The sequence below is a fragment of the Moschus berezovskii genome, chromosome 9 (assembly GCF_049115385.1).
Source record: "Moschus berezovskii isolate FMDL1 chromosome 9, NW_MosBer_1.0, whole genome shotgun sequence".
Taxonomy (NCBI): Eukaryota; Metazoa; Chordata; class Mammalia; order Artiodactyla; family Moschidae; genus Moschus; species Moschus berezovskii.
In genome coordinates this window covers 64,472,935-64,499,174 of record NC_142468.1, presented here as the reverse complement: position 1 = coordinate 64,499,174, position 26,240 = coordinate 64,472,935, and the positions used below count along the sequence as shown (strand labels likewise).

General features: G+C 35.9%; 1 protein-coding gene across 1 annotated transcript in view; it reads right to left on the bottom strand.

Moving 5' to 3' along the window:
• The window catches only part of MDGA2 (MAM domain containing glycosylphosphatidylinositol anchor 2), a 962,529-nt gene that overhangs the window by 263,319 nt on the left and 672,970 nt on the right, over window positions 1–26,240 (bottom strand). Inside the window, exon 7 of the mRNA XM_055436380.2 lies at window positions 15,596–15,925. Within this exon, the coding sequence (XP_055292355.1) occupies window positions 15,596–15,925 (330 nt within the window). The remainder of the gene's footprint in view (window positions 1–15,595; window positions 15,926–26,240) is intronic.

The following is a 26,240-nucleotide window of genomic DNA, read 5'->3' as shown; positions in this document are numbered from 1 at the left end:
ACACGACTGAGAGACTGAACTGACCTGAATACTTTGCTTCTTTAATTGGGTGTGTACACTAAGTTTCATCCTTACAGTTCAAGCATTATTCCGTTTTTGTTAGTTAGTTGGTTAGTTAGTTAGTTAGTTCAGTCACTCAGTCATGTCCGACTCTCCGCGACCCCATGAATCACAGCACACCAGGCCTCTCTGTTTATCACCAACTCCCGGAGATCACTCAAACTCATGTCCATCAAGTCGGTGATGCCATCCAGCCATCTCACTCTCTGTCGTCCCCTTCTCCTCCTGCCCCCAATCCCTCTCAGCATCAGAGTCTTTTCCAGTGAGTCAACTCGTCGCGTGAGGTGGCCAAAGTATTGGAGTTTCAGCTTTAGCTGCTATAAAAGTTAAAAAAATATTTCATTGGCAATGTTATCTACACTGGCACTCTGAAAGTTTTAATGTATAGTTTCAGGTTACTTTAACACATAATTTATGCCATTCAGGAGCACACACCCCTAGATGTGGTTAGGCAGGATTTTAAAGATACAAACCCTGCATCCTCTCTTCTCAGGAAGCTAGGGCAAGACAAGTATCATTATGTTGAGTTGCACTAGAGGATTTTTAACCTAGCATAATGCTGAATGTGGTCTTTTTTGGTGAAACGAATACTGCTCAATCTATATACTTAGGTCAAAATAGGGTAAGGCTTTGTCTCATTTTAGTGACAGGGATATGAGACAGGCAAACACAACCTGACATCCTAAGATTTTTGAAATGATATTCTCAGAGTAGGGGAGAATATTGCGCTCTGCCATCAATCCAACACATGACCCAACTAGACTGTCACCTGAATTCCTCTTAGAATATTTTAATACCTGCCTACAGTAATCCTTTCATGCAAGGCCCTTGTTAAATGGTATAACTGAATATAAGAATCACCTGAGATCGTAAAGTGAAATACCCATTTAATGTAAGCTGCTGCGAGCTTATACTGAATTTGGAGTCTGAGATCATAAACTTGAATTAGGATGTGATCATAGGAAGTGAACAAGTACCTCTAAACTTTGGGATCCCATGTTCCACTCTATAAAATGAAAGGTACCAGGAAATCTATAAATGTCCTCAGTATTTAAAAACAATTCCAATAACTGAGACATTTAGAAATATTTTTAAATTGTTTTACAAAATAGGTATCTAGGAACCTGACCAAATTATCTTTTGCTTTTATTTAAAAATAGATAACCAGAGTTCATAAATATCCTTAAATTGTGCCACCAAAATCCTAATTGTAATGATTTACTAAATTTATTTAATCTCTTTCCTAACCTCACTGATATACCACAAAGAAGGATGAAAAATTAAGACTATGAAAACTAATGAGGCCCTTTTCACATTAAAATGTAAGCTGATTTAGAGGGAAAGTCCTTTGCACTAATGGTAGTTCTAACTTCTATTTTGGAGTTATTGAAAGAAATAGCCTAGATTTAAGACATTCCAAACTGTAAAACAAAACCTAGACAATACAAACAAATTATATAACTATAACAATTTTCTATCTAATGCCAGAGATCTAGGATTCCAGATTTATTGGATTACATAAGGTAAAATAGTGATCAAACTGTTAGTCTATGGATCTAGTTTCTATGGATACTTCTATTTATTTCCCTGTTCTTCAATTGATAATGGTAGCTTGCTAGTGTCATTTAAAAATAACATAAAATCCCAAGTGTTATCATAATTCTATCAGTAGTGAATCTCCCCACACCTTTATCTTCTCCTCTAGTCAAGAGATGCAGAGTGAGTCCTGGTATTGTAGCTTTAATAATATATCCTGATTTATATCCATTCACTACTATAAATTTGATGGAGACATTTATTTTTCATCAATGAATATAATTTTCACAATTCTTTCTTTAACTTGCATAAAGTACTGGTAGTTATAATTTTAAGTGCAAATTATGAAACTAACTAATGGTGTTCAGCCCTATAGACTAGAGGAATTTCTATACAGTCATTTAAAATTTAAATAGTTTCCATGTCCCCATTGCTTGAATTTATAAATGGATGAAGGGTGTAGGAAACATAAATTGGACATTCATTCCTATTTCTCATTGACTTGTTCTTTTCTCATTGTAATCTTGGAATTTCAAAAAGTGTTTAATTCTGCCAAGTGAAGGAAGTTCTCAACACATGACACAGTAATTAGACAATAGTTAATTAACCACTGTTAAACTATAAGTTGTAAGGTATAACGGGGGCTTCCCTTGTGGATCAGCAGTAAAAGAATCTGCCTGCAAAGAAGGAGACACAGCAGACACTGGCTGGATCTCAGGTTCAGGAAAATTCCCTGGAAGAGACATGACAATGCACTCCAGTATTCTTGCCTGGAAAATTCCATGGATAGAGGAAACTGGTGGCCTATGGTCCACGGGGTCACAAAGAGTTGGACACGACTGAAATGAATAAGCATGTACATAAGATAGAACCTTTGTTCTTAAATTTGAGGGAAAAAACTGTTGGATATTTTAATATGATAATTGGAAGAAAGTTGTAAATCTGATGTTATTTTCATCATTAGTTAGATTCAATTTTTTGAGAAAACCCTACTATAAAAACATGATTAATGTTTAATCAACTACTATAGAAAACATAATTAATTTAATGCAGCCAATCTTTGCATTTATGCTCTCCTCAAAGTAAGCAGTATCAATATTGATAAAATTCATGCTTCTCAAAACAACTTTCAACATCCTGACAAGGCCAACTAAAAATGTTTCAAATATTGCTTCTCACTTCTTTAAATGATCTCACTGAAAACAGAATTAGTGTAATTGTTACTGTCTATAAATCTCTCTTTCTCTCATTCTCTCCCTTATTTTCTGTCTCCTTTTCTCCCAACTTCCCTCTTTCAATTTCCAATTCTTTCACTTGAAGAAAAATTAGACCTTGCTTCTATTATCAAAATCTATGCATCAATATTAAAGTACTTGAAACTAATATAATCTTTCACATGCCTCTTCATGCTGGTGAAAAGGTACTGAAGGCTCTAAATCTGTTGTACATGAAGGATGACACAGATATTCCTGTCTTTCACACAAACTAAGGCATTTTTTTCCCCTTGATTTCCACTGACTCTTCTTTTCTTTTTTCTTTCTGCATGGTTTCTGCTTTTTCCACCATATTCTTGGACATTGTTTTTGTTTGTTTTGCTTCATATTTTCTTCTTGGATAAGATGATCTACTTCTAAATAATGAAATTGCTTGTGAAGTCCATGTTCTACTTCTGAACTTTCTCTCAATTATCAAACCCTACTTTCTAATCGGTCACCAGAAACTTGAGGATGTCTTATCCATCCTTCAGGTACAACTACTCCCAAACTAATTTATCCTCTCAGACTTTTCCTTAAATCCCTCATTCAGACCTAACATCCTTCCCTCAGAATGTGGGATTACCATATGCGGAAATGAAGTTTAACACTTTGGAACCATGAAAAGAATAACATACTTTGGAAGGAATGGAAGAACTTATCTAAGCAAATGGCTTTCAACTATGTGTGCTTGCTACTGTGTGCACACACATATATGTTTGTGAACTTGAGTCAGAATTTTCTGTCCAAATATAATCCTAGACAGAAGTTCTATATAAAAAAGAGAGTTAGGCTTTGTTCTATTTGAAATTGGAAGGTAAATAAAAAGGGTAAAACTCTCAACTGGTTACTACCCTTCCTCCTGCAGTTTAGCAGCCCCCAAGGATAGTTTTTAGAAATACCTAGTTGTCATTGGAACACCATTTAGAAATCAGTTATCCAGCTGAGCCTTTTATTCTACAGATGGAAGTTTTGGGGTCTAGCCAGACCCAAGGTCACAATGCTATTAAGTAGTAAATTTGGGCCTGGACCCAAGTCCCAGGCTGTACACACACTAAGCTGCCTGATGTCAATCAGATACTTTTCAAATTGACTTGAGTGCACTGGTCACTGACTTAACTGCCCTGTAACGAGGTTATGAGTGTCCCTCAGCACCTCATTTGATTTCTAGCAAACTCTTCAGTTGAATGAACTTCCACCCCCAACCACCCACAAATAACACACACTCTGATGGGTAGACTTTTTTTTTTTTAATCATATTTCCTGTTTTCCATTCAATTTATTCAAAGTATCCTAAAGCTGTGGTGAAAAGGAATTTAAGATGTAAAGAGGCTATCTCACTTCTCAGATATAGTTTGTGAGTGACTACCAATTAAGCTTTCTGGCAGCCCACTCCAGTATCCCTGCCTGGAAAACTCCATGGACAGAAGAGCCTGGTGGGCTACAGTCCATGACGTCACAAAGAACGTGACTGAGTGACTAAGTACACACACATACACACACACACACACACACAAGCTTTCTGTATTTTCTCTCACATGACACATCCGTTAAAGAAATGTGTATCTCCAATGTCTTAATTTACTTCCTAACAAAAATTTTCCGCCTCCTCTTTCACGTTATTGCTAAATGACTCACTGAACACCTCGCCATGATTCAAAGGTAGTCTACGCTATTGGAGAAACCGAGGAAATGTTTTTTTCCCCAGTTGATTGAGGGTGAAGCTTCTGAAATATTTCTTGAATGCTCTTCTAATTCTTCACCATCCTTACTCTAATTATCTCATTTTGGAACTCTGCAAATTCATCCAATGAATAAGCCCTCCAAACACCAATCCAATCATGCTGATACAATGATAAAATTTTGTGGTCATTCTTGACTGTGTGAAGGAGATCTAATTACATTGATTTCCTTCAAAGATCTAGTGCCATATTACCCCCATTCTTAATCTAGTTCAGACACCACCTGCTTTATATAATTCTTGCAGAATAGACTGTATAGTTTCAGCCTGTATTCTTCTATATCACTCTAAAAATTTAGAGAGCAAATGCAAGACTATCTGTTAATAAACATTTTTGAGTTTTGGGGATATAAAACCCATAAATAAGATCCTACACATATTTATTTATTCCTGTATCCCTTTTCCTATAGTGGTTGTTTAAAAAATATTTTGGGTGGTGGAAAATGCACTACATTTAATGAATTAATCCCTGAATTGTGGATGACAGTTCTATCTAATTTCCTTTTACCATATTAGAAAACTTGGCATTATTCCCACTTGAATTGTCAGTTAACCTTTGTCTCTCAAAGTTAAATCTTCCTCCACTAAGAATAGATTATCTAAGGCTGAGGGCTTGTGTAACAAAGGTCAGATATACCAAAGGGAAGGAAAAAATACCAATGACTTAAGTTATAAATACTGTGTTCATCTCTTGTCATGGGTTTCCTATTTTTTATTACAAAAAAAAATCAGAAGTTTCAGGAAGTTTCCATAAAGTGCTTTCAATTGATTTAACACATCTTTCCACCTTTATTTTGTGCAATTTTAGCAATTTCTCTCCTAGGTCATTCAGCATATTTTAATGTGGCATTTGCTAAGCCTTTTGGAGGTATCTTTACTCTAAAAATATTCAAGCATGGATTTTTTTCTTTGACTGTTTGAATGGCTGATATCAATAGGGAACTGGACTTTAACTCCAAAGATTCTTTATCAATGCTACCTGAAGTTAAATGATAGTATCAATAATAATACAAAAATAATATCTCATGTGGATAACTGACATTTTCTCAAACTTAATTTAGTGTCAGTACACCATTTTTGGACTTCTCTGGTGGCTCAGATGTAGGTCTGCCTACAGTGCAGGAGACCTGGTTTCAATCCCTGGGTTGGAGATTGGGCTTGGAGAAGGAAATGGCAACACACTCCAGTATTCTTGCCTGGAAAACCCCATGGACAGAGGAGCCTGGTAGGCTACAGTCCATGGGGTCACAAACAGTCGGACATGACTGAGCGACTTCATTTCACACCATTTTTAGAAAACTGCTGTTTTTTTTTTTTAAACATATAATCTGAATAAAAATTGTACTGCTTATTCAAACACAGATTCCAGACAATTACCCTAACTCTTCCCAACACTTCCAGACTGTTGCGTTTACATGTCTCCTATGTAGAAAATCTTCACCAGCCACAGAACAATGAAAGACTAATAACATGAGCTGAATAAATAATTCTAATTAACTGAATTTTATATAAAACACATTTAATTTACAGAGTAAAACCTAGTTTCTGATGGACAACATTAAGCATAAAATTTTCTTATTGGTAAACTTTTATATACCTAAATATGAGTTTTATAACTATGCCTGCCATGTAGGTTGACATTAATACCACAATATACTATAAAAGCACAAATGAATGGAATTAGGTATCTCTATGAGTATGCCACAGACAAATATTTCCTAAGGAATGTTCTGTGTACATGGTCAATAAAAATATTATTTCACAGTTCATTTTTTCCTCTGGTAAGTTCATTAAGCACTATAGGAATTTGAGTGTCTAAGAAGCACAGTAAAGATAACTGCTGGCCATGCTTAGTTCCAGTCCCAATGCTGGTGAAGAGGCATTTTCAATGCATATGAAAGGAATGTGGGAAAGGCTGTAGAAGAGATAATTCAAAGTTTTTAGGGGGACAGTTTCCCTGTTGACACCCTGATCAAAATACTCACCTTCTTTTTGGCCCTTATCAAGGACAGATATAATATCCCTTACAATCAACATAAGAGTCAACTGAAAGATAAGAATAAAGAGTAAATGGCTCAGATGGTAAAGCGTCTGCCTACAATGTGGGAGGCCCATGTTCAATTCCTGGGTTGGGAAGATCTCCTGGAGAAGGAAATGGCAACCCAGTCCAGGATTCTTGCCTGGAAAATCCCATGGATGGAGGAGCCTGGTAGGCTACAGTCTATGGTGTCGCAGAGTCAGACAGGATTGAGCAACTTCACTTTCACTTTCAAAGAGTAAATACAATCTGTATGAAACTTTGCCTAAAGCCAGTGCGAAAAGCATCCAATTATCCATTCATATGTCTCCATAAGCAGAAGTTATAAAGTTCAGAGTATGTCTCACTGTTTTAAAGTTTGTTTGTTTTTTATTCTTTCCTCAGCCATTCAAAATTAAATATATAGAAATTGATTGAAAAAAAAAAAGGTGAAGGAGTTCACAAACAGAATGGAGGCAGCAGCAGAATATCTTGCATGCTAGGAAAGAGATGAGCAATTGCAAAGTAACCTCAGGTACCCTTGAATACTGGGCAGCCTAGCAGAGAATGATTCATTTAACAAGGAGCCAGTAAAATATAGTTGACCTTGAACCATATGGATTCAAACTGCATGGATTATCAATAGACAAGCACTATAACACTGCATGATCTTGGGTTGGTTGAATCTGAGGATGGGGAACCTCAGATATGAAGGAACCTAGAATATGGAGGGCCGAGTTGACTCACTGGAAAAGACTCTTATGCTAGAAAAGGTTGGGGGCGGGAGGAGAAGGGGACGACAGAGAATGAGATGGCTGTATGGCATCGCCGACTCTGTGGACATGAGTTTGAGTGAACTCCGGGAGTTGGTGATGGACAGGGAGGCCTGGCGTGCTGTGATTCATGGGGTCTCAAAGAGTCGGACACGACTGAGCGACTGAACTGAACTGAACTACAACATTATACTCTAATTTTCTACAGCTCAGAAGTCAGCATCCTTAGTCTCCATGTTGTTCAAGGATCAACTGCATACATGGACATGAGAAATAAGGAATAACCAAGATTTTTGCTCAATCATTAGAAAATATATTACTGTTTGTATACACAAATAAATTATACATAGATTTAACTTAATTTCATAGTAAGTTCACAGAGTTCAGGTTTGTTATGATTTTCTTTCTTAAAACAGCGTTTCAGAAGTCTAGGTTTGAGGTTAGCACACTACGGCCTATGGGCAAAATGTGGTCCACTACTTGCTTTTCTAAATAAAGTTTCATTAGGAAAAAGCAGTACCCAATCATTTTATTGTCGTGGCAGCTTTCTTACTGTATTAGCAAAGTAGAATAGTTGCAACAGAAACCTTATAGCCTGAAAAACTGAAAATATTTACTATCAGACTCTACAGAAAAAGATTACTAACCTCTGTTCTCCATCAGTTATCTCCATTTGGAGGTCATGTGTTAAAACTCACAGTTTTGGAGTCAAGGAAGAAAATGATTTCTGTGTCCAGTAATTTAGGAACCAATTACATAACTTTTTGGCTACATGGAAGCTTTCTCTGGTCAAATCATTGTCAGCTCTTACATGTGTTAGTCTTACTTATGACTTCCTCTTATATAAAGCGATCTATAACTCACTATTGTCATTCTCTAAAACTTTAGTTCTAATAAGCACAATTTCATGAGTCTCTACACTTCTGTAACTTGAAAATGTCAAAGAAGCAAATCCAATAAGATAATCATTTGTCTTTTTCACTCATGCTCATTAACCATTCTTATTAGTTGTACACCATAGTCCTATATTATCAAGAACTTTATTTCACAGATGGGAATACTGGCACAGACACTTAAACTATCATAATTATAGTATCTAGTCAGGTAGTTGGGAACAAAGAGATAACTGCAAACTAATTTTCTTAATTTGTCACCTTCTCTGTGCACCTATATTTATATTGCTGCTGCTGCTGCTAAGTCACTTCAGTCGTGTCCGACTCTGTGTGATCCCATAGACAGAAGCCCACCAGGCTCCCCTGTCCCTGGGATTCTCCAGGCAAGAACACTGAAGCGGGCTGCCATTTCCTTCTCCAATGTGTGAAAGTGAAAAGTGAAAGTGAAGTCGCTCAGTCGTGTCTGACCCTTAGCAACCCCATGGACTGCAGCCTACCAGGCTCCTCCATCCATGGGATTTTCTAGGTAGGTCCAGTTTAATCCTCTAAATCTTGCTCCATTTTCTGCTTTATAAAATGCTCCTCTACTTTAACAGGGGATGAAAAAAAAATTCATCAAATTTGTATCAAGTCTTCTGTTATATTTGCCCATCAGATGTCTCACCACGGAATTCCACAGATCACCAGGCTCACTGTTTGTATTTTCTAGGCATAAAGCAGCCTTCAAAGTTTAGTATAAACCTACAAGTTTTCAGGTTATGCAAAGGAACACATGCAAGCTCAGCAGCACCAAAGGACTTGATGCAGAACAATACTACAGGACGCAATGGAATGTTATTCAGCAAGCCCTCTGAAAATTGAAAATCTATAACATTTATACCTACATAAATGTATAACAGATAAATGATAATATTTTGAGGATTATTTTAACTGTTGCCAAAATTTTAGGCTAAAATCTATGTGCATTTCCCAGCAAGTATGTGAAGGATTTTCATTTTATAAGATTTAATTGCAACAATTAATATTTAAGTATATTCATTTTTTTAATTAAAAACTTGCCAAAAATTACTAAATGCTTTTTAAAAATTATTTGTAGTCTAGGCACATAAAATATATTTCATTAATGATAACGATAAGATAAAACAAACCAATAAAACTTGCTTATATTAATATCAGCTGATATTAATTATACATAAAAAGCAATAATCACATATTATTTCTGGGACTTCCTTCATCCTGTATATTCTGCCAAATGTATTCTCACTTCACCGCCACTCTTACAGTGCTACTTCCATCAAGATTTAACTCAAATACTGTTTTTCTGTGGAATTTTCCTGGGCCAACATTTTGTTAATGTTGACAAAAACATTCACGATTCCTACAGACGTCTAATCAAACTTTAAGTACAGTATCTATTCCACTATATCTTCTGTCTAGTTTTTAAATCATTTGACAGCTAGGTAATTTGACAGCTTAGACTGTAAACTCCCAATGGGCAAGGCCCATTATCTGTCACCATGAGACATAGAGCCAGACACACAGAGCAGTAACATAGTAAAAGAATCTGCAAGGAACGTGAATTCTAAATTGACAGAACAACAAACACTCATGATAAAACAGTTTCCATGTTTGTAGGATCAGGAGGAAAAAATATTTCTAATAAGGAATTAAAGTAAAAAGAATACATAATCTATTATCACATATATCATAATTTTCATTATTCAATCAGATGCAGGAGGCAAACTCCGAAACACATGGAACCTCTCTATTTAAAGATTTTTTTAGTCAAATCATTGTCTTTTAAAAATATTAATAATTCTATAAACTAGGATTTACCTTCCTGAGATATTTTATATTTCAATATTAAAGTCCTCAAAAGCAGATCTAGAAATGCAGTTCTGTCATTTAAAGAAACATTTTTCAATCTATTAGGCAGAAATATCTTAATGGTACCTCATTCTCATCTTAATGAATTTCGTACATGTATCTTAAAACACTTAAAACAACTAAGGTTTAATATAAGATTCTGTACGGAAAACAAAGGTTCAGATTTTTTTAATTTAAAATTTCACCCTAATTTGCTTACGTTTAACATATACAAGTTAACAAATAAGAAACAACAATTATAAATTCCCTAAACTAGTAATGCAAAACGGCCTCACATATGTACTTACGTCTAAACAGTAGTTTCCTTTTCTTTGACTTTACTCACCCAATTTGTGGGAATTTCCTCTGAATTCTATATGGTTCATAGAATTAATATAGTTCAGGATTTTCCTGCATGCTATCAGTTCAATTCAGTTGAGTCACTCAGTCGTGTCCAATTCTTTGCGACCCCATGGACTGAAGCACACCAGGCTTCCCTGTCCATCACTAACTCCTGGAGCTTGCTCAAACTCATGTCCATCAAGTCAGTGATGCCATTCATCGTAGCATCCATCCTGCATGCTATATATAGCTTGTTCAAACTCTATTTCCCAGTAATCTCTCTATATTTCATATCAAAGCACTCTTTAAGTATTTTCCTTACTTTGCAGGGGTAAATACAATTTTTATTAATACCAACAGAATCACACAATCTCTGGTCTACAGATCTTTATGCTGCACTCTGGTATTCTACTGTGCTGTAAGCAAAATGAAACATCAAATCCAGTTTCAGCATGAAAACAGAATATGTAATCTCCTTCAGTGACTTATCCTTTAAACACCATCTTCTGTGAATCTCTATCAAAATACAATTCCCTGCACAGATTGCCCTGCAAGCATGTCACCTGGGCAGCCATGTTTAGAAAGGCCTCCTCACTTGGTTTAATGCTTTGATATTACCATCAAGAAATTCTTATCAAGTTCTGAACAAGGGACACGCCTTAACAATTTTTCACTGGACACCACAAATTATGGAGCCAGTCCTGTCACTGAGAGTCGTAGCACATTAAATCATAGTATATATTGGTCTTTTGAATGACTTTTCCTAAAATCAGTGAAGAATTATATGATCAGAAATTACAACACCAAATGTCTATCTTGGGAAGGTAATAATAGGAGGAGGAAAACAAACAAAAAGGGAAAGCTACATGCACAAATTAGTTTACTGTTTTGATTTAATAATTATTTATTATCTTAAAAGTGCCAAACAACAGAATAGGAAAAACAAGAGATTGCTTCAAGAAAATTAGAGATACCAAGGGAATATTTCATGCAAAGCTGGGCTCAATAAAGGACAGAAATGGTATGGACCTAACAGAAGCAGAAGATATTAAGAAGAGGTGGCAAGAATACACAGAACTGTACAAAAAAGATCTTCATGACCAAGATAATCATGATGGTGTGATCACTCATCTAGAGCCAGACATCCTGGAATGTGAAGTCAAGTGGGCCTTAGAAAGCATGACTACGAACAAAGCAAGTGGAGGTGATGGAATTCCAGTTGAGCTATTTCAAATCCTGAAAGATGATGCTGTGAAAGTGCTGCATTCAATATGCCAGAAAATTTGGAAAACTCAGCAGTGGCCACAGGACTGGAAAAGGTCAGTTTTCATTCCAATCCCAAAGAAAGGCAATGACAAAGAATGCTCAAACTACCGCACAATTGTGCTCATCTCTTACACTAGTGAAGTCATGCTCAAAATTCTCCAAGCCAGGCTTCAGCAATATGTGAACTGTGAACTCCCAGATGTTCAAGCAGGTTTTAGAAAAGGCAGAGGCACCAGAGATCAAATTGCCAACATCCGCTGGATCATGGAGAAAGCAAGAGAGTTCCAGAAAAACATCTGTTTCTGCTTCATTGACTATGCCAAAGCCTTTGACTGTGTGGATCACAATAAACTGTGGAAAATTCTGAAAAGAGATGGGAATCCCAGACCACCTGACCTGCCTCTTGAGAAACCTGTATGCAGGTCAGGAAGCAACAGTCAGAACTGGACATGGAACAACAGACTGGTTCCAAATAGGAAAAGGAGTACATCAAGGTTGTATATTGTCACCCTGCTTATTTAACTTATATGCAGAGTACATCATGAGGAGTGCTGGCCTGGAAGAAGCACAAGCTGGAATCAAGATTGCTGGGAGAAATATCAATAACCTCAGATATGCAGATGACACCACCCTTATGGCAGAAAGTGAAGAGGAACTAAAGAGCCTCTTGAGGAAAGTGAAAGAGGAGAGTGAAAATGTTGGCTTGAAGCTCAACATTCAGAAAATGAAGATCATGGCATCTGGTCCCATCATTTCATGGGGAATAGATGGGGAAACAGTGGAAACAGTGTCAGACTTTATTTTTTGGGGCTCCAAAATCACTGCAGATGCTGATTACAGCCATGAAATTAAAAGACGCTTACTCCTTGGCGGGAAAGTTATGACTAACCTAGATAGTATAGATAGTATATTAAAAAGCAGAGACGTTACTTTGCCAACAAACGTCTGTCTAGTCAAGGCTATGGTTTTTCCAGTGGTCATGTATAGATTTAAGAGTTGGACTTTGAAGAAAGCTGATCACTGAAGAATTGATGCTTTTGAACTGTGGTGCTGGAGAAGACTCTTGAGAGTCCCTTGGACTGCAAGGAGATCCAACCAGTCCATTCTAAAGGAGATCAATCCTGGGTGTTCATTGGAAGGACTGATGCTAAAGCTGAAACTGCGATACTTTGGCCACCTCATGCGACGAGTTGACTCACTGGAAAAGAGTCTGATGCTGGGAGGGATTTGGGGCGGGAAGAGAAGGGGACGGCAGAGAATGAGATGGCTGGATGGCATCACCGACTCTGTGGACATGAGTTTGAGTGAACTCTGGGAGTTGGTGATGGTCAGGGAGTCCTGGCGTGCTGTGATTCATGGGGTCGCAAAGAGTCAGACATGACTGAGTGACTGAACTGAACTGAAATGCCATGTAACGTTCCGAAGGCTGAGAGCACAACAATGAACAATACGGACAAATTCCCAGATTTTATGGAGTTTCCACTCAAGTGATGGGACAGACAACCAGGTCTGTCAGTGGTGGGTAGGGAAGAAAAGGGAAATGTCTTGGAAAAGGATTTAACATATCTTCTTTAGAGATATCCTATGACATCCCTTATATGTGGAATCTAAAAAGAAATGATACAAATGAACTTACTTACAAAACAGAAAGAGACATACTTAGAAAACGAATATATGGTTGCTGGAGGGGGAAAGGCCAGTTAGGAATTTGGGGAAGGCATACACTGCTATATTAAAAATGGATAACTAGCAGGGAACTATTGTATAGCACATAGAACACTATTCAGTGTTATGTTCCAACCTGGATGGGAGGGGACTTTGGGGGAGAATTGATACATATATATGTATGGCTGAGACCCTTCACTGTTCACCTGAAATTACCACAACATTGCTAATTGGCTGTATGTCAATACAAAATAAAATGTTTAAAACAAACAAGCAAACAAAAATATATCTCCTTTATTTTGGGTATTATCACCTTTGGTGACCATACAAAATGATAATGGTTTAAAAAACCATATTACAACTACATTTTTATTACTAAGAGGTAATTTTGAGTGTTTTCTACTTCTCTGATCATCTTTTAGTATTTTCCTGGAAAAATTTTTGGAAATTTCATAAATTAATTCTGGTCATTTACAATACATAAGTTTCAAACAGGCAATATTATTAGTTATATAAAAATGACTGTTAGGACTCATTTGGTGAATAATTATATAATGCTTCTGTCTCCTCTCCATTTTCTCCTCACTCTTCTCTCTAAATTTAATTGTATATAGACTGTTCTCTGTTTGGACAGGAACACTGATTCTTTGCATATGAGTTTGTGTCACTAGTTCCAAAAACGAAACAAGCAAAAACCAGGCAAACAAACAAAGCAATGGTCATGACTGAATGTAGACCACTTGAAAATTGTCTCTCATAAATAAGAACAAATTCCACAGATCTCACAAAATTGTTCTTATTCTTATAGGAATTATCATATATCGGGTGTCCCCTAGCATGTTGATGTAGGCATTCAATGGTTATTTGCTGATTGAATAAATATATAAATGAATGATGACTGAATATATCAACAGATTTCCTTATATATCCTAAAATTAGTCCATCTCCTAGGGATAGCACTAATTTTGAATAAAATAGTTATTGTGGTTTTTGTTTGTTTGTTACCTAGGAAAGAACATCTTTCCAAACACAAGTACCATCCAACACTCTAGAATGGAATATTCCTTAGAAATGATCTAGAACAGTGAAAAGCAAGCACATTTGGTCACCCAGAAGTATGGACTATATCTCTTAAGAAGTAAAACAAATCCGGAGTGTATTGCAATTTGGAATCATGAGAAGACACAAAATCACAAGTCCATCTGTTAACACACAACAATCAAAATACTGCCTGACTGGAAAGAAGACGTTGAGTATTTTAATTCCTTCAAAACAGAGTATATTTGCAATCTACATTTGTGCTCTTTGTTTTCAACACATATTACTCACCCTCAGATTATGTGAAAATTCTAAATTAAAACTCAATCTAGTAACAAGCTGTCAAAACAAATAAAGCTACACTGGAGTTCTCCAAACACATACTCATTGCAGTTCATAAAATCACAGGGCTTCAAAACATCCTAAGAATTAAGCTAATGTGTCCTCCATACCAAAGTCCTTCAATTTTCCTCACCTAAGGATGTTCATTTGATTGAGAGAAAATTGATAACATATTTTTGGTCCTAATAGAAGAAATTTCACTCCGATATATTTATATATTTAGTCATTCTCATTGTGAAGAGATCCTAACATAAAGGTCTACAAAGAGTCACATCTGATTACAATTTTAACATGTTTATCTTTTTTATCTTGGTGGGAAATATATTTCTTATATAACATTTTAATACTCAAATTATCTCTTGGTATTTTATTCTTAGGAATAAATAGTTTCTGTTTGTTTCAGTTTTCTGAAAACTGTCCCAATTCAATATTTGGTATTTAACTTTATCAATTAATATAATTATAGGCTTTACAGAGAGTTCTTAGTTAATAATTTAAAAGCTGGGATGTCTAATCCAGAAGTCTGTATCTATTATAGCTCACACTATTAATTTTATGTGCATTATTTCTGTAAAACCTCATGTAAATCTAAACAAAACTTCGTGTAAATCTAAATCTAATCAAAAATCAAAGTCTCTTAACATGATATTTATTGGGCATTCGGAATGTTAGGATTTTGGTTTCAGGAAACTTTTTGAAAATAAGAATGTTCTTAGCTTGACTGAAGACAATTTTGTATATTCAACATTCAAAAAAAAGGTTCTCAATGTGAACATCTTTTAAATAATAAATATGCTTCTTACCTGTGCTGCTGGATATATTAACATCAATACTGATATCAGATATTCCGCCTCCCTTCAGAGATGCTACACATGTGTATGTCCCAAAATCCGTGAATTTTAAATCAATGATGTCCAAGTTGGTCGTTCCCGGGGAGACATCCGGATCAGTCTGCGTAATAACCATCCGCTCAGAACTTCTTAATGGACGACCATTTTTAAACCAACTAAATGTTAACTCCTCAGAAGGAACAGCTTCTACTTGGCAAGATATTTTCACCTCACGCCCAATCTGGATGTTGTCATCTTTGTGATAAGGATCTGGTGTGATCCAAAATCGTCCTTTTTTTAATGCTAAAACATAAAAATTCCATAAGTAATTAGTGCTATTTTCATAATGTTAGGGATTAATTCACTATATATAGGTAGTCATCTCTGGTCTGAAATAAAGTAAAACAAAATAAAATGTATATATATTTCTTCAATTTCCAAGTAGTGTGCATATTAATAAAACTCTTTTAGGTAATTTAGAAACAATCTAAATAACTAAATTACTTCCAGACTCTAAAATGGATTTTTATAAATTGGACAATATTTTCCAGTAATATAAAAACGCTTTAAATCTATGTATAATACTTCAACATTGTTGCCTTTGAATTTTGAACAAATGATGAAATATGTTTATATTAAGTCATTTAGGTATTAGAATTAAAAATAATTATCTGGATCATTAAGCCAATTTCTTATCTATGTCATACCTATTATGGCACCATTTCTCAAATAACTCAAATACTGTGAAAATTTCATATTAAAGAAAATTTTAAAGTTCTGTTTACATGCTGACCAAAACTAGTTTGGTAAGGATTCAGTTACTCCATATCACTTCATATTCATGAGGCACTTTCATGTAGTATCGAAAAAAACTGAATTGAAGAAAAATGTTTTTTTCAAAAAAATTGCTATCATAGCTCTGTTCCACCATATATAGATGTCTTCAGTAGAAACCATTTACTGGCTGTCTCATGCAGATAGCAAAAGAACCTCTTGGCATATGGCTGGAAAAGCATGCTGTATTTGTATCCTAACAGCAGTGCCTTCTGGGTCTAAGGTCATTGCTGTTCTCACAGCCTGTGTCAGTAATCACGACTACGTGAAACTGCCAAAAGAGCATCTATTGTTTTTTTTAAGGGCGTCAGTCCTGAACTTTGAATGATCCTATGGTATTCAGTTTGTAATACAGCTTGTGTTTTTTAATTGCAGTAACAGTCTTATGTATACATTTTTCTCTTCTCCAATACCCTATCCATGCCCCTTTCCAACATCATCATGCCTACACGATGAAATGGAGCATATGCACTGAAACATAAATATCAGAATAAAATAGTGTTCATTCTCTTTTACCATTAAACCTAAATATATGATGACACTAGCAAAAATGCTGTGAATTTAGAGGACCTGCAGATATTGGAGGCCTACTAATTGCATTCTGGGTAGACTTTCCTGAGTATAACTTGGTTTTCCTCAGTTCAAAAAAGGCCAGGAAATACCACAGATTTAGAACTATTTGAGAATACCTCTTCAGAATCCTGTATGCGGATCAGGACGCAACAGTTAGAACTGGACATAGAACAACAGACTGGTTCCAAATAGGAAAAGGAGTATGACAAGGCTGTATATTGTCACCCTGCTTATTTAACTCATATGCAGAGTACACCATGAGGAACGCTGGGCTGGAAGAAGCACAAGCTGGAATCAAGATTGCTGGGAGAAATACCAATAACCTCAGATACGCAGATGACACCACTCTTATGTCAGAAAGTGAAGAGGAACTAAAAAGCGTCTTGATGAAAGTGAAAGAGGAGGGTGAAAAAGTTGGCTTGAAGCTCAACATTCAGAAAACTAAGATCATGGAATCTGGTCCCATCATTTCACGAGAAATAGATGGGGAAACAGTGGAAACAGTGTCAGACTTTACTTTTTTGGGCTCCAAAATCACTGCGGATGCTGCTTGCAGCCATGAAATTAAAAGACGCTTACTCCTTGGAAGGAAAGTTATGACAAACCTAGATAGTATATTGAAAAGCAGAGACATTACTTTGCCAACCAAAGTCTGTCTAGTCAAGGCCATGGTTTTTCCAGTGGTCATGTATAGATGTAAGATTTGGACTGTGAAGAAAGCTAATTGCCAAAGAATTGATGCTTTTGAACTGTGGTGTTGGAGAAGACTCTTGAGAGTCCCTTGGACTGCAAGGAGATCCAACCAGTCCATTCTAAAGATCAGTCCTTGGTGTTCATTGGAAGGAATGATGCTAAAGCTGAAGCTCCAATACTTTGGCCGCCTCATGCGAAGAGTTGACTCACTAGAAAAGAGTCTGATGCTGGGAGGGGTTGGGGGCAGGAGGAGAAGGGGACGACAGAGAATGAGATGGCTGGATGGCATCACTGACTCGATGGAGGTGAGTTTGAGTGAACTCCGGGAGTTGGTGATGGACAGGGAGGCCTGGCGTGCTGTGATTCATGGTGTCTCAAAGAGTCGGACACGGCTGAGCGACTAAACTGAACTGAACTGAGAATACACTAGAAATTAATTCATTTTTAAATCATAAAGAGATATTTTAATTTCCTTTACTTTTCAGCCTCAAGTATTTTCATCTTCTTTCTTGTTTGTATCTTAATAAGAAGAGATAAATGAATATCACAAAAGGTCTTCATATGTCTTTTTTTAATTCAAGAAATATTTATGGCACTAGTATTCAGAACTAGGCACTGGTAAGACCCTTATAACATGAAATGAACAAAATAGACGTAACTTTGATCCTTACATATGGCAAATTGTGTATTCGTAATTTATAGTTCAATCTATCTAACCTGTACATATGATACTTATGTCTAAAAAGATATGAAATGTTTAATGAGTTTAAAGAAGTCTGAACTGCAGAGAAGAATCCTCCAAAATATTCTCTAGAAAATGCACAAGGCTTCAGTCTTAACAAAATCACCAGAAGATAAATATGTAAGTCAGGTTCTTATATTACTGTTTGTTACATCTTCCAAATGCAACTGATGAAACTTATTTATTCCAACCATAACTTTATCAGTACATGACTCTAGGATAAAATCAGGAGAAATTATGTAGAGTCACACATATATATTTTAATAAGGAACTGAAGCATATGACTTTACATTATATCTAGAAAGGGAAATGTGTTAAAAAATCTCTACATCTGGCTACTTACATTTGATATGAAATACTGTGCACATATAATTCAAACATAGTTGAAGTTCTATAGCACAAGCAAAATTATAAGATCACAGAATGTTATATTCTTTTATTTAATAGATCTAAAATATAGTAAGTCAAGGGGCATTTACTTTCGTTAGCACTCACAAAATTTAAACAAAAGTTTCCTTTCATTTGGTAAGAATTTTCCTTATCCTGTTTCTATAGAGAAATAATAAACCTACATTTAAAAAGATGAAACAGATAATACATAATTTTCAAAGATAAAAAATTATATACATATTAATAAGTTCATATGGAGGTACATTAGAATAAATTCCACTCCAAAGTTTTAAATTGGGTGTCATATACAAACACCACAAAAAAATCCTGATGTTTCAATGATTAAAATTTATTGATAAGGTAGCTATTGTTTTCTAGCTCTGTTCTCTGTACAGTGACATATTAAAGGGATACTGATGTTGAGAGAACTGCAAACTAATCAAATAAGATTTAAACTACTAAACAATTCAAAAGCCATTGATAAAAAAACCCAAAATATCAGTATCTATATTATACATCCTGTACTGTTTTATTCATGAAAGAGAACTTTTAAAATTCAAAGTAAAAATATTAAAGATTATAAATTTAATAATTAATTCATAAATAAAATTAAATATAATATGCAATCATATTTTTAATAGAAAGCAATATAGCCAAGTAGACTTTAAAGACTGAACTCCTTGCCACAAATATTTGTTGATCTCAGTATCAGACAATTCTACTATTTGGCCAAAGTCAATCATATTAGTCTCTCAAATGATAGACTCTGAGAGGGACAAGAGGGACAAGTCAGTCTGGCAATGAGCAAATGTTGAGGAATATCAGAATAAGTAGCATGGATCAATTGACTGAGGAGCTAGCTCTTTGAGTTTGTTTTGTATTATTCCATAACAAAATAACTGGTTTTACATACAGAACAGAAATGTTCTAAAGGAAAAAAAAGGGTGTGTGTGTGTGTGTGTGTGTGTCTGTATGTGTGTAGCCATCTGACTAATTTACTTAATTTTCTAACTTACTTTAGGTGCTCAGAAAACTAAGAGCATAGCTCTGTTAACTAGGCACAGGTTCATTAAGAACTTGAAACCCCATTCCACTTTTCATTTCTATGTGGTCCAATATGGGCAATCTAATTTTTATGGGTCAAGTGCATCATTTATAAAAATAGGAGGTGATAGTATTAGACTCCCTCTGAGACCCATTGTGAGAAATAGCTTATTAACAATAGTGTAGATCTTTGAAAATATAAAGTGTTTAATATAGTTAATCAACTGGGAAACAGGTTTCTTCATTTATAATTAAACACTCTTTTTCAGTGAACAATTTATAGTAGTTCATGCAATGTTAATTTAAAGTCATTTCCTGCTACCAGTTAAGATTTCAAATACTTAAAATCAATCTGTGATTAGTACCAGAATATAACAGGGCTGCAATAGACATAACAAGACTCTGTAGACCTAAAGAAACTCTATGGAGAAAGAGAGGAGAAATCCCTTTCCCCAAATGCAATTTCATAGCCTGAATATAGAAAATCCCCTAACACCAGCTTCAGAGAACATTAGATTTAGCTTAATGTATCATAAATTGTGATGGATGAACCTCAAAAACAACTTGTTTAGTCTGGCAATGCATGTAAAAGAACTGGCATCAAGCTGAGCCTGTTCTGGATAATCAGCTTAGAAACACTGCAATATAACCCACAGCCTCCTTTCATAATATTGTGAGAACTGAATGCAATTGGCCCACATTCACTTTCCAGATATTACTTGCCAAGACATTCCAACTGCACTCACTGAGGCCCTCTACTTTGAGATTTACAAAGGGACTTTCTGAATAGAATGAAACCAGTGTATAAATGAAAACCCAGTGTAAAGATCTGGGTACGGCTTGCTGCTGACCTTGTCCTAGAGACAAAAGTGGATTTTTGCTTGTGGATGACTAAAGTTCCAAGGCAGACTTCAATTATTTAAAATTAGATTACTTCTTGAGTTTATCCTTGAGCCTAAGACCAGTGACTTTGGAGCAGTCTAGGCTCATGGCTTCCAGGAATACAATATGCATATAAAGACAATGGGGGCATTGTGGGATTATATCTTGTCTAGAGTTATAGATTTAAAATGATAAAATGCACTAATTGTTTGTCATATGTTCAAAGAATTATACATGCATATTAGTACATATTAAAATAAAATTTGTACTTGAACAAAAAAGAACATTAAATAACATTTTTTAAATGTTTTAAATTTTAATGAGAAAGCATCTCTTTGGAAAGAAGAAATATCAGGTGTCAGCTTCTGAACATCTGCTAAGAATCTGTTTTAGAACGATGGTAAGAGACAGATTGACCACTGATCATCATTCCAAGTAGATAAATTAGTTAAAAACCTCCAAATACATCACTTCTTATCATCTCAGTAGGATTCTAGTCAACATGAAACACTGACAAATGTTGCTAAGAAGAATGGATCTAGAGATAATTCATAGTGTAATCAGATAAATAAAAATGGATCTTCTATTCATGTATCCTCTGTAAAGGACAATGAATATATTTGAGTGAAAACAGTACTTGCTAGTCCCACAGGATGCTAGCTAAATAAAGAACTGGAAACATATTACATCAGCAAAGCAATCTGCAATAGCAAATGACAGTAGATACAATCTGTCTTGGGGATTTCCCAGGTGGCGCTAGTGGTAAAGAACCCATGTGCCGATGCAGGAGACGTAGAAGATGGGGGTTCAATCCCTGGGTTGGGAAGATCCCCTAGAGGAGAGTATGGCAACCCACTCCAGTATTCTTGCCTGCAGAATCCCATGGACAGAGGAACCTGGTGGACTACAGTTCATACAATCGCAAAGAGTCAGACACGACTGAAGCAACCTAACACACACACACGAATAATCGGTCTTAATAGAGCTAAATGCCTACTTGTCTTCTTAAAGAGATTGTGAACACCTGGGGAATGGGCTCGTGCTTAACCCCTGCTTTTGGTCCCCAATACAGAACCTGGTTCCTTGGTTCCTCGTTACAGTTGGTATTTAACAGTTTTCATTAAAACAGATTAAAGTTGACTTAATTGTCAACTTTAAAGCATTAACTTTACAGATTCCAGTTGTTTCCATTCAGTCTGATCTGTCTATGTTAACTTTGTTCTTGCTTGGTAGTCTTATGTTCCAAGATGCAAGGGGGAAACAGGATAGAGAAAATAAAATTCTCGATATCCTCCAGGATTCAAGGGTTTTGTTTAGGGAGCAAAATATATTTGATGAGATAACAGTATTAATGTACAGAAAACTCAGAAGACCTCATTCTATCACATTTACTGAACAGTTAACTTTGTGTCCCAGTCATACAAGGGCACAAGAAAATCAGCTGCAAACATGGTATCAGTGACTCATCCCTGCATAAGGGAGATGGAATTTCATGCAAAAGGGCTTGTTCATATGCTTTCAAAAAAGGTTAAAAAAATCATGTTTAAAAAGAACAAATAAACTTTGAGGATTGACTATGATAGTAAATTTTTTGCTTTTCCACAGAACTTTGAACATATTAATATGCACATTAAAATATTCTTGTTGTTTATTCGTAAAGTCGTGTCGGACTCTTTGCCACCCATGGACTGCAGCTAACCAGGTTCCTCTGTTCTCCACCATCTCCTGAGTTTGCTCAAACTCCTGTCCACTAAGTCGGTGACACTATCTAACCATCTCATCCGCTGCTGCCCTCTTCTCCTTTTGCCTTCAATTTCCCAACATCAGGGTCTTTTCAATGAGCTGGTTCATCTCATTAGGTGACCAAAGATTTGGAGCTTCACCAACAGTCTTTCTAATGAATATTCAGGTTTGATTTCCTTTAGGATTGACTGGCTTGCCCTCCATGCTGTCTAAGGGCCTCTTAAGAATCTTCTCCAGCACCGTAGTTCAAAATCATCAATGCATCGGGGCTCAGCCTTCTTTATGGTCCATCTTTCACATCTGTACATGACTACTGGAAAAACCACAACTTTGACTATGTGGACCTTTGTCAGCAAAGTGACGTTTGCTTTTTAATACACCATCTAGGTTTGTCATACTTTTCTTCCAAGGACCGAGCATCTTTTAATTTCATGGCTGCAGTCACCATCCACAGTGATTTTGGAGCCCAAGAAAATAAAGTCCATCACGGCTTCCAATTTTTCCCTTCCTATTTGCTATGAAGTGACAGGACCAGATGCCACAAGCCATCTTTTTCACTCTCCTCTTTGACTCTTATCAAGAAGCTCATCAAGGTTCCTTTTCATTTTCTGCCTTTAAAGCAGTATCATCTGCATATCTGAGGTTGTTGATATTTCTCCCGACAATCTGGATTCCAGTTTGTGATTCATCCAGCCTGACACTTCACATGATGTACTCTGCACATAAGTTAAATAAGCAACACAACAATATATAAGCTTGATGTACTCCTTTCCCAATTTTGAACCAGTCAGTTCTTCCATGTCTGGTTCTAGCTGTTGCCTCCTGACTGACATATAGGTTTCTCAGGAGGCAGGTAAGGTGGTATTCCCATCTTTTGAAGAATTTTCCACTGTTTGCCGTGATCCACACAAAGGCTTTAGTGTACTTCATGAAGCAGAAGTAGATGTATTCCTGAAATTGCTTTGATTTTTCTGTGATCCAACAAATGTTGGCAATTTGATCTCTGCTTGCTCTGACTTTTTCTAAATCTAGCTTATACGTCTGGAAGTTCTTGGTTCACATACTGTTGAAGCCTAGCTTGAAGGATTTTGAGCATTACCTTGCTAGCATGTGAAATGAGCACAATCGTACTGTAGTCTGAACATTCTTTGGCATTTCTCTTTGGGATTGGAATGAAAACACCTTTTTCAGTTTCGTGGCCACTGCTGAGTTTTCCAAATTTGCTGACATACTGAATGCAGAACTTTAACAGAAGGAATCTTTTAGGATTTTAAAAAGTTTAATTCTGTCACATCCACTAGCTTTGTAGTAACTCTTCCTAAAGCCCGCTTGACTTCACACTTTTCTTGCTCTAAAAGAATGACCACACAGTGGTGGTTATCTAGTTCATTAAGACCTTTTTGTATAATTCTTATATGTATTCTTGCCACCTTTTCTTAATCTCTTCTGTTTCTGTTAGTTCCTTACCATTTCTGTCCTTTATTGTGTCCATCCTTGCAGGAAATGTTCCCTTGATATCTCTTTGTTGAAGACAGCTCAAGTCTCTCCCATTCTATTGTTTTCTTCTGTTTCTTTGCCGTGTTCATTTAAACAGCCTTCTTACCTCTCCTCACTATTCTCTGGAACTTTGCATTCAGTTGGGTATATCTTTCCATTTCTCCCTTGTCTGCTTCTTTTCTTTCCTCAGCTATTTGGAAGACAACCACTTTACCTTCTTCGATTTCTGTTTCTTTGGGAGGGATTTGGTCACTGCCTCCTGTACAATGTTGTGAACTTCCATCCATAGTTCTTCAGGCTCTCTGTTATCAGAACTAATCCCTTGAATCTATTTATCACCTGTACTGTTTAATCATAAGGGATTTGATTTAGGTCATACCTGGAAGGCTTAGTGCTTTTCTCTACTTTCTTCAGTTTAGGCCTGAACTTTGCAATAAGGAGCTCATGATTTGTGCCACAGTCAGCTCCAGGTATTCTTTTCTCTGACTGTATAGAGTTACCTCATCTTTGGCTGCAAAGAGCTTGGTGGTGGTTTGGTCATTAAGTCATGTCCGACTCTTGCAATCCCATGGACTGTAGCCTGTCAGTATCCTCTGTCCGTGGGATTTTCCAGGCAAGCATAATCAATCTGATTTCTGTATTGACTATTTGATGATGTGCATGTATAGAGTCGTCTCTTGGGTTGATGAAAAAAGATGTTTGCTATGATCAGTGTGTTCTTTTGGCAAAACTGTTAGCCTTCGCCCTGCTTCATTTTGCCTGTTATTTTGGGTATCTCTTGTGTCTCTACTTTTGCATTCCTATCTCCTGTGATAAAATAGACATCTTTATTTATTTTTTTGATTTAGTTATAACAGGTACTGTAGGTCTTCATAGAACCAGTTAACTTCAGCTTCTTCGGCACTAGTGATTGGGAAGTAGACTTGGATTACCCCTGTTATATGTTCATGGGGGTCTCATGGCAAGGATACTGGAGTGCATTGCCATTTCCTCCTCCAGTGTACCATGTTTTGTCAGAACTCTTCACTATGACGCATCATGGCAAGGCTCATAGCTTCACTGAGTTACACAAGCCCCTTCACCAGGAAAAGACTGTGATCCATGAAGGGGAAATATTCCTAGAGGGGCTAGTAATACTTAATAAAAACCCTTTACTTATGGAACATCTTATCTTTTAGGACTAGTATCTCATAGGATAAAGTAAGAGAATCTATTAGCTGATGACAATCATTAAAATAACTCTAAAATTAGACTCCATTGTTGTTATAGGCATTTCCATTATAAGCACCACAAAATGATAGACATGATACAATTCTCTTGTAAAAATAAAATTTATAATTAGAAAAAAATAAAGGTAAAGGGAAATATCTTGATTTTTTTAAGTTGTGTCTAATGACACAATGAATTGCAAAACACACTTCAGAGCCATGTAATAAAGTATCTGCATTAACACTAGTGTGGTTCTTTCTTTTCCCAAACCACCAGGACTTCTTCAAACTGAATTATCAGTTTGTTCCTATCTTAGAAACGCACATTTTGAAATATCCAACTGTCATGAAAAAGAAATGAAATGTGTTAGTGTCTGTATTAGTTGCAGTTATTGATACAAGCTCAAATATAGTCTCGCTCAGTTGCTTGAGGAAATCATAATAAGATATATTTATTTATATCTTATGTTGGTATAAAAAGTATTTAAAGCGTTATTATGACATGTATTAAAACTTCTAGAAGATGGATAGGAGGAGGAAGTTCTTTTTTTGCTTCTTATATACTATTTGCTATTCCTATACTCATTTCTTTTATATAAATATTGCCAATCTATAGTCTGAATGAAAGCTCATTAATAATGTAAGGACAAAAAAAAATCATTACACCCATTTCCAAAAAGTAGTTTAAAACAGCACCCTTGATAATTTGAATGCAGAATTAAATGCTGAAAGGAAATTGGGGTTCTATTTAATTACGAAGTATCAAGGCTCTATTTACTTTGTGAATTTACTCAAAGCTAATTACTGCAGTTAGTCATTCAAATTGTTTAAGCAAAGTATGTCTGAATTTTTAATTCTCTTTTAAATGTCCTTGCTCAGAATAACTGCAGGTAAGTATTTTGAGTAGAAATTAAAGTAAGAAAAATCTTTTAGGGGTCATAAATTTTGCTTTTTGATATAAGCCCTTCCTAGAGAGGAAAAAAAGAAGTGGACTAAAACAATATTATTACTA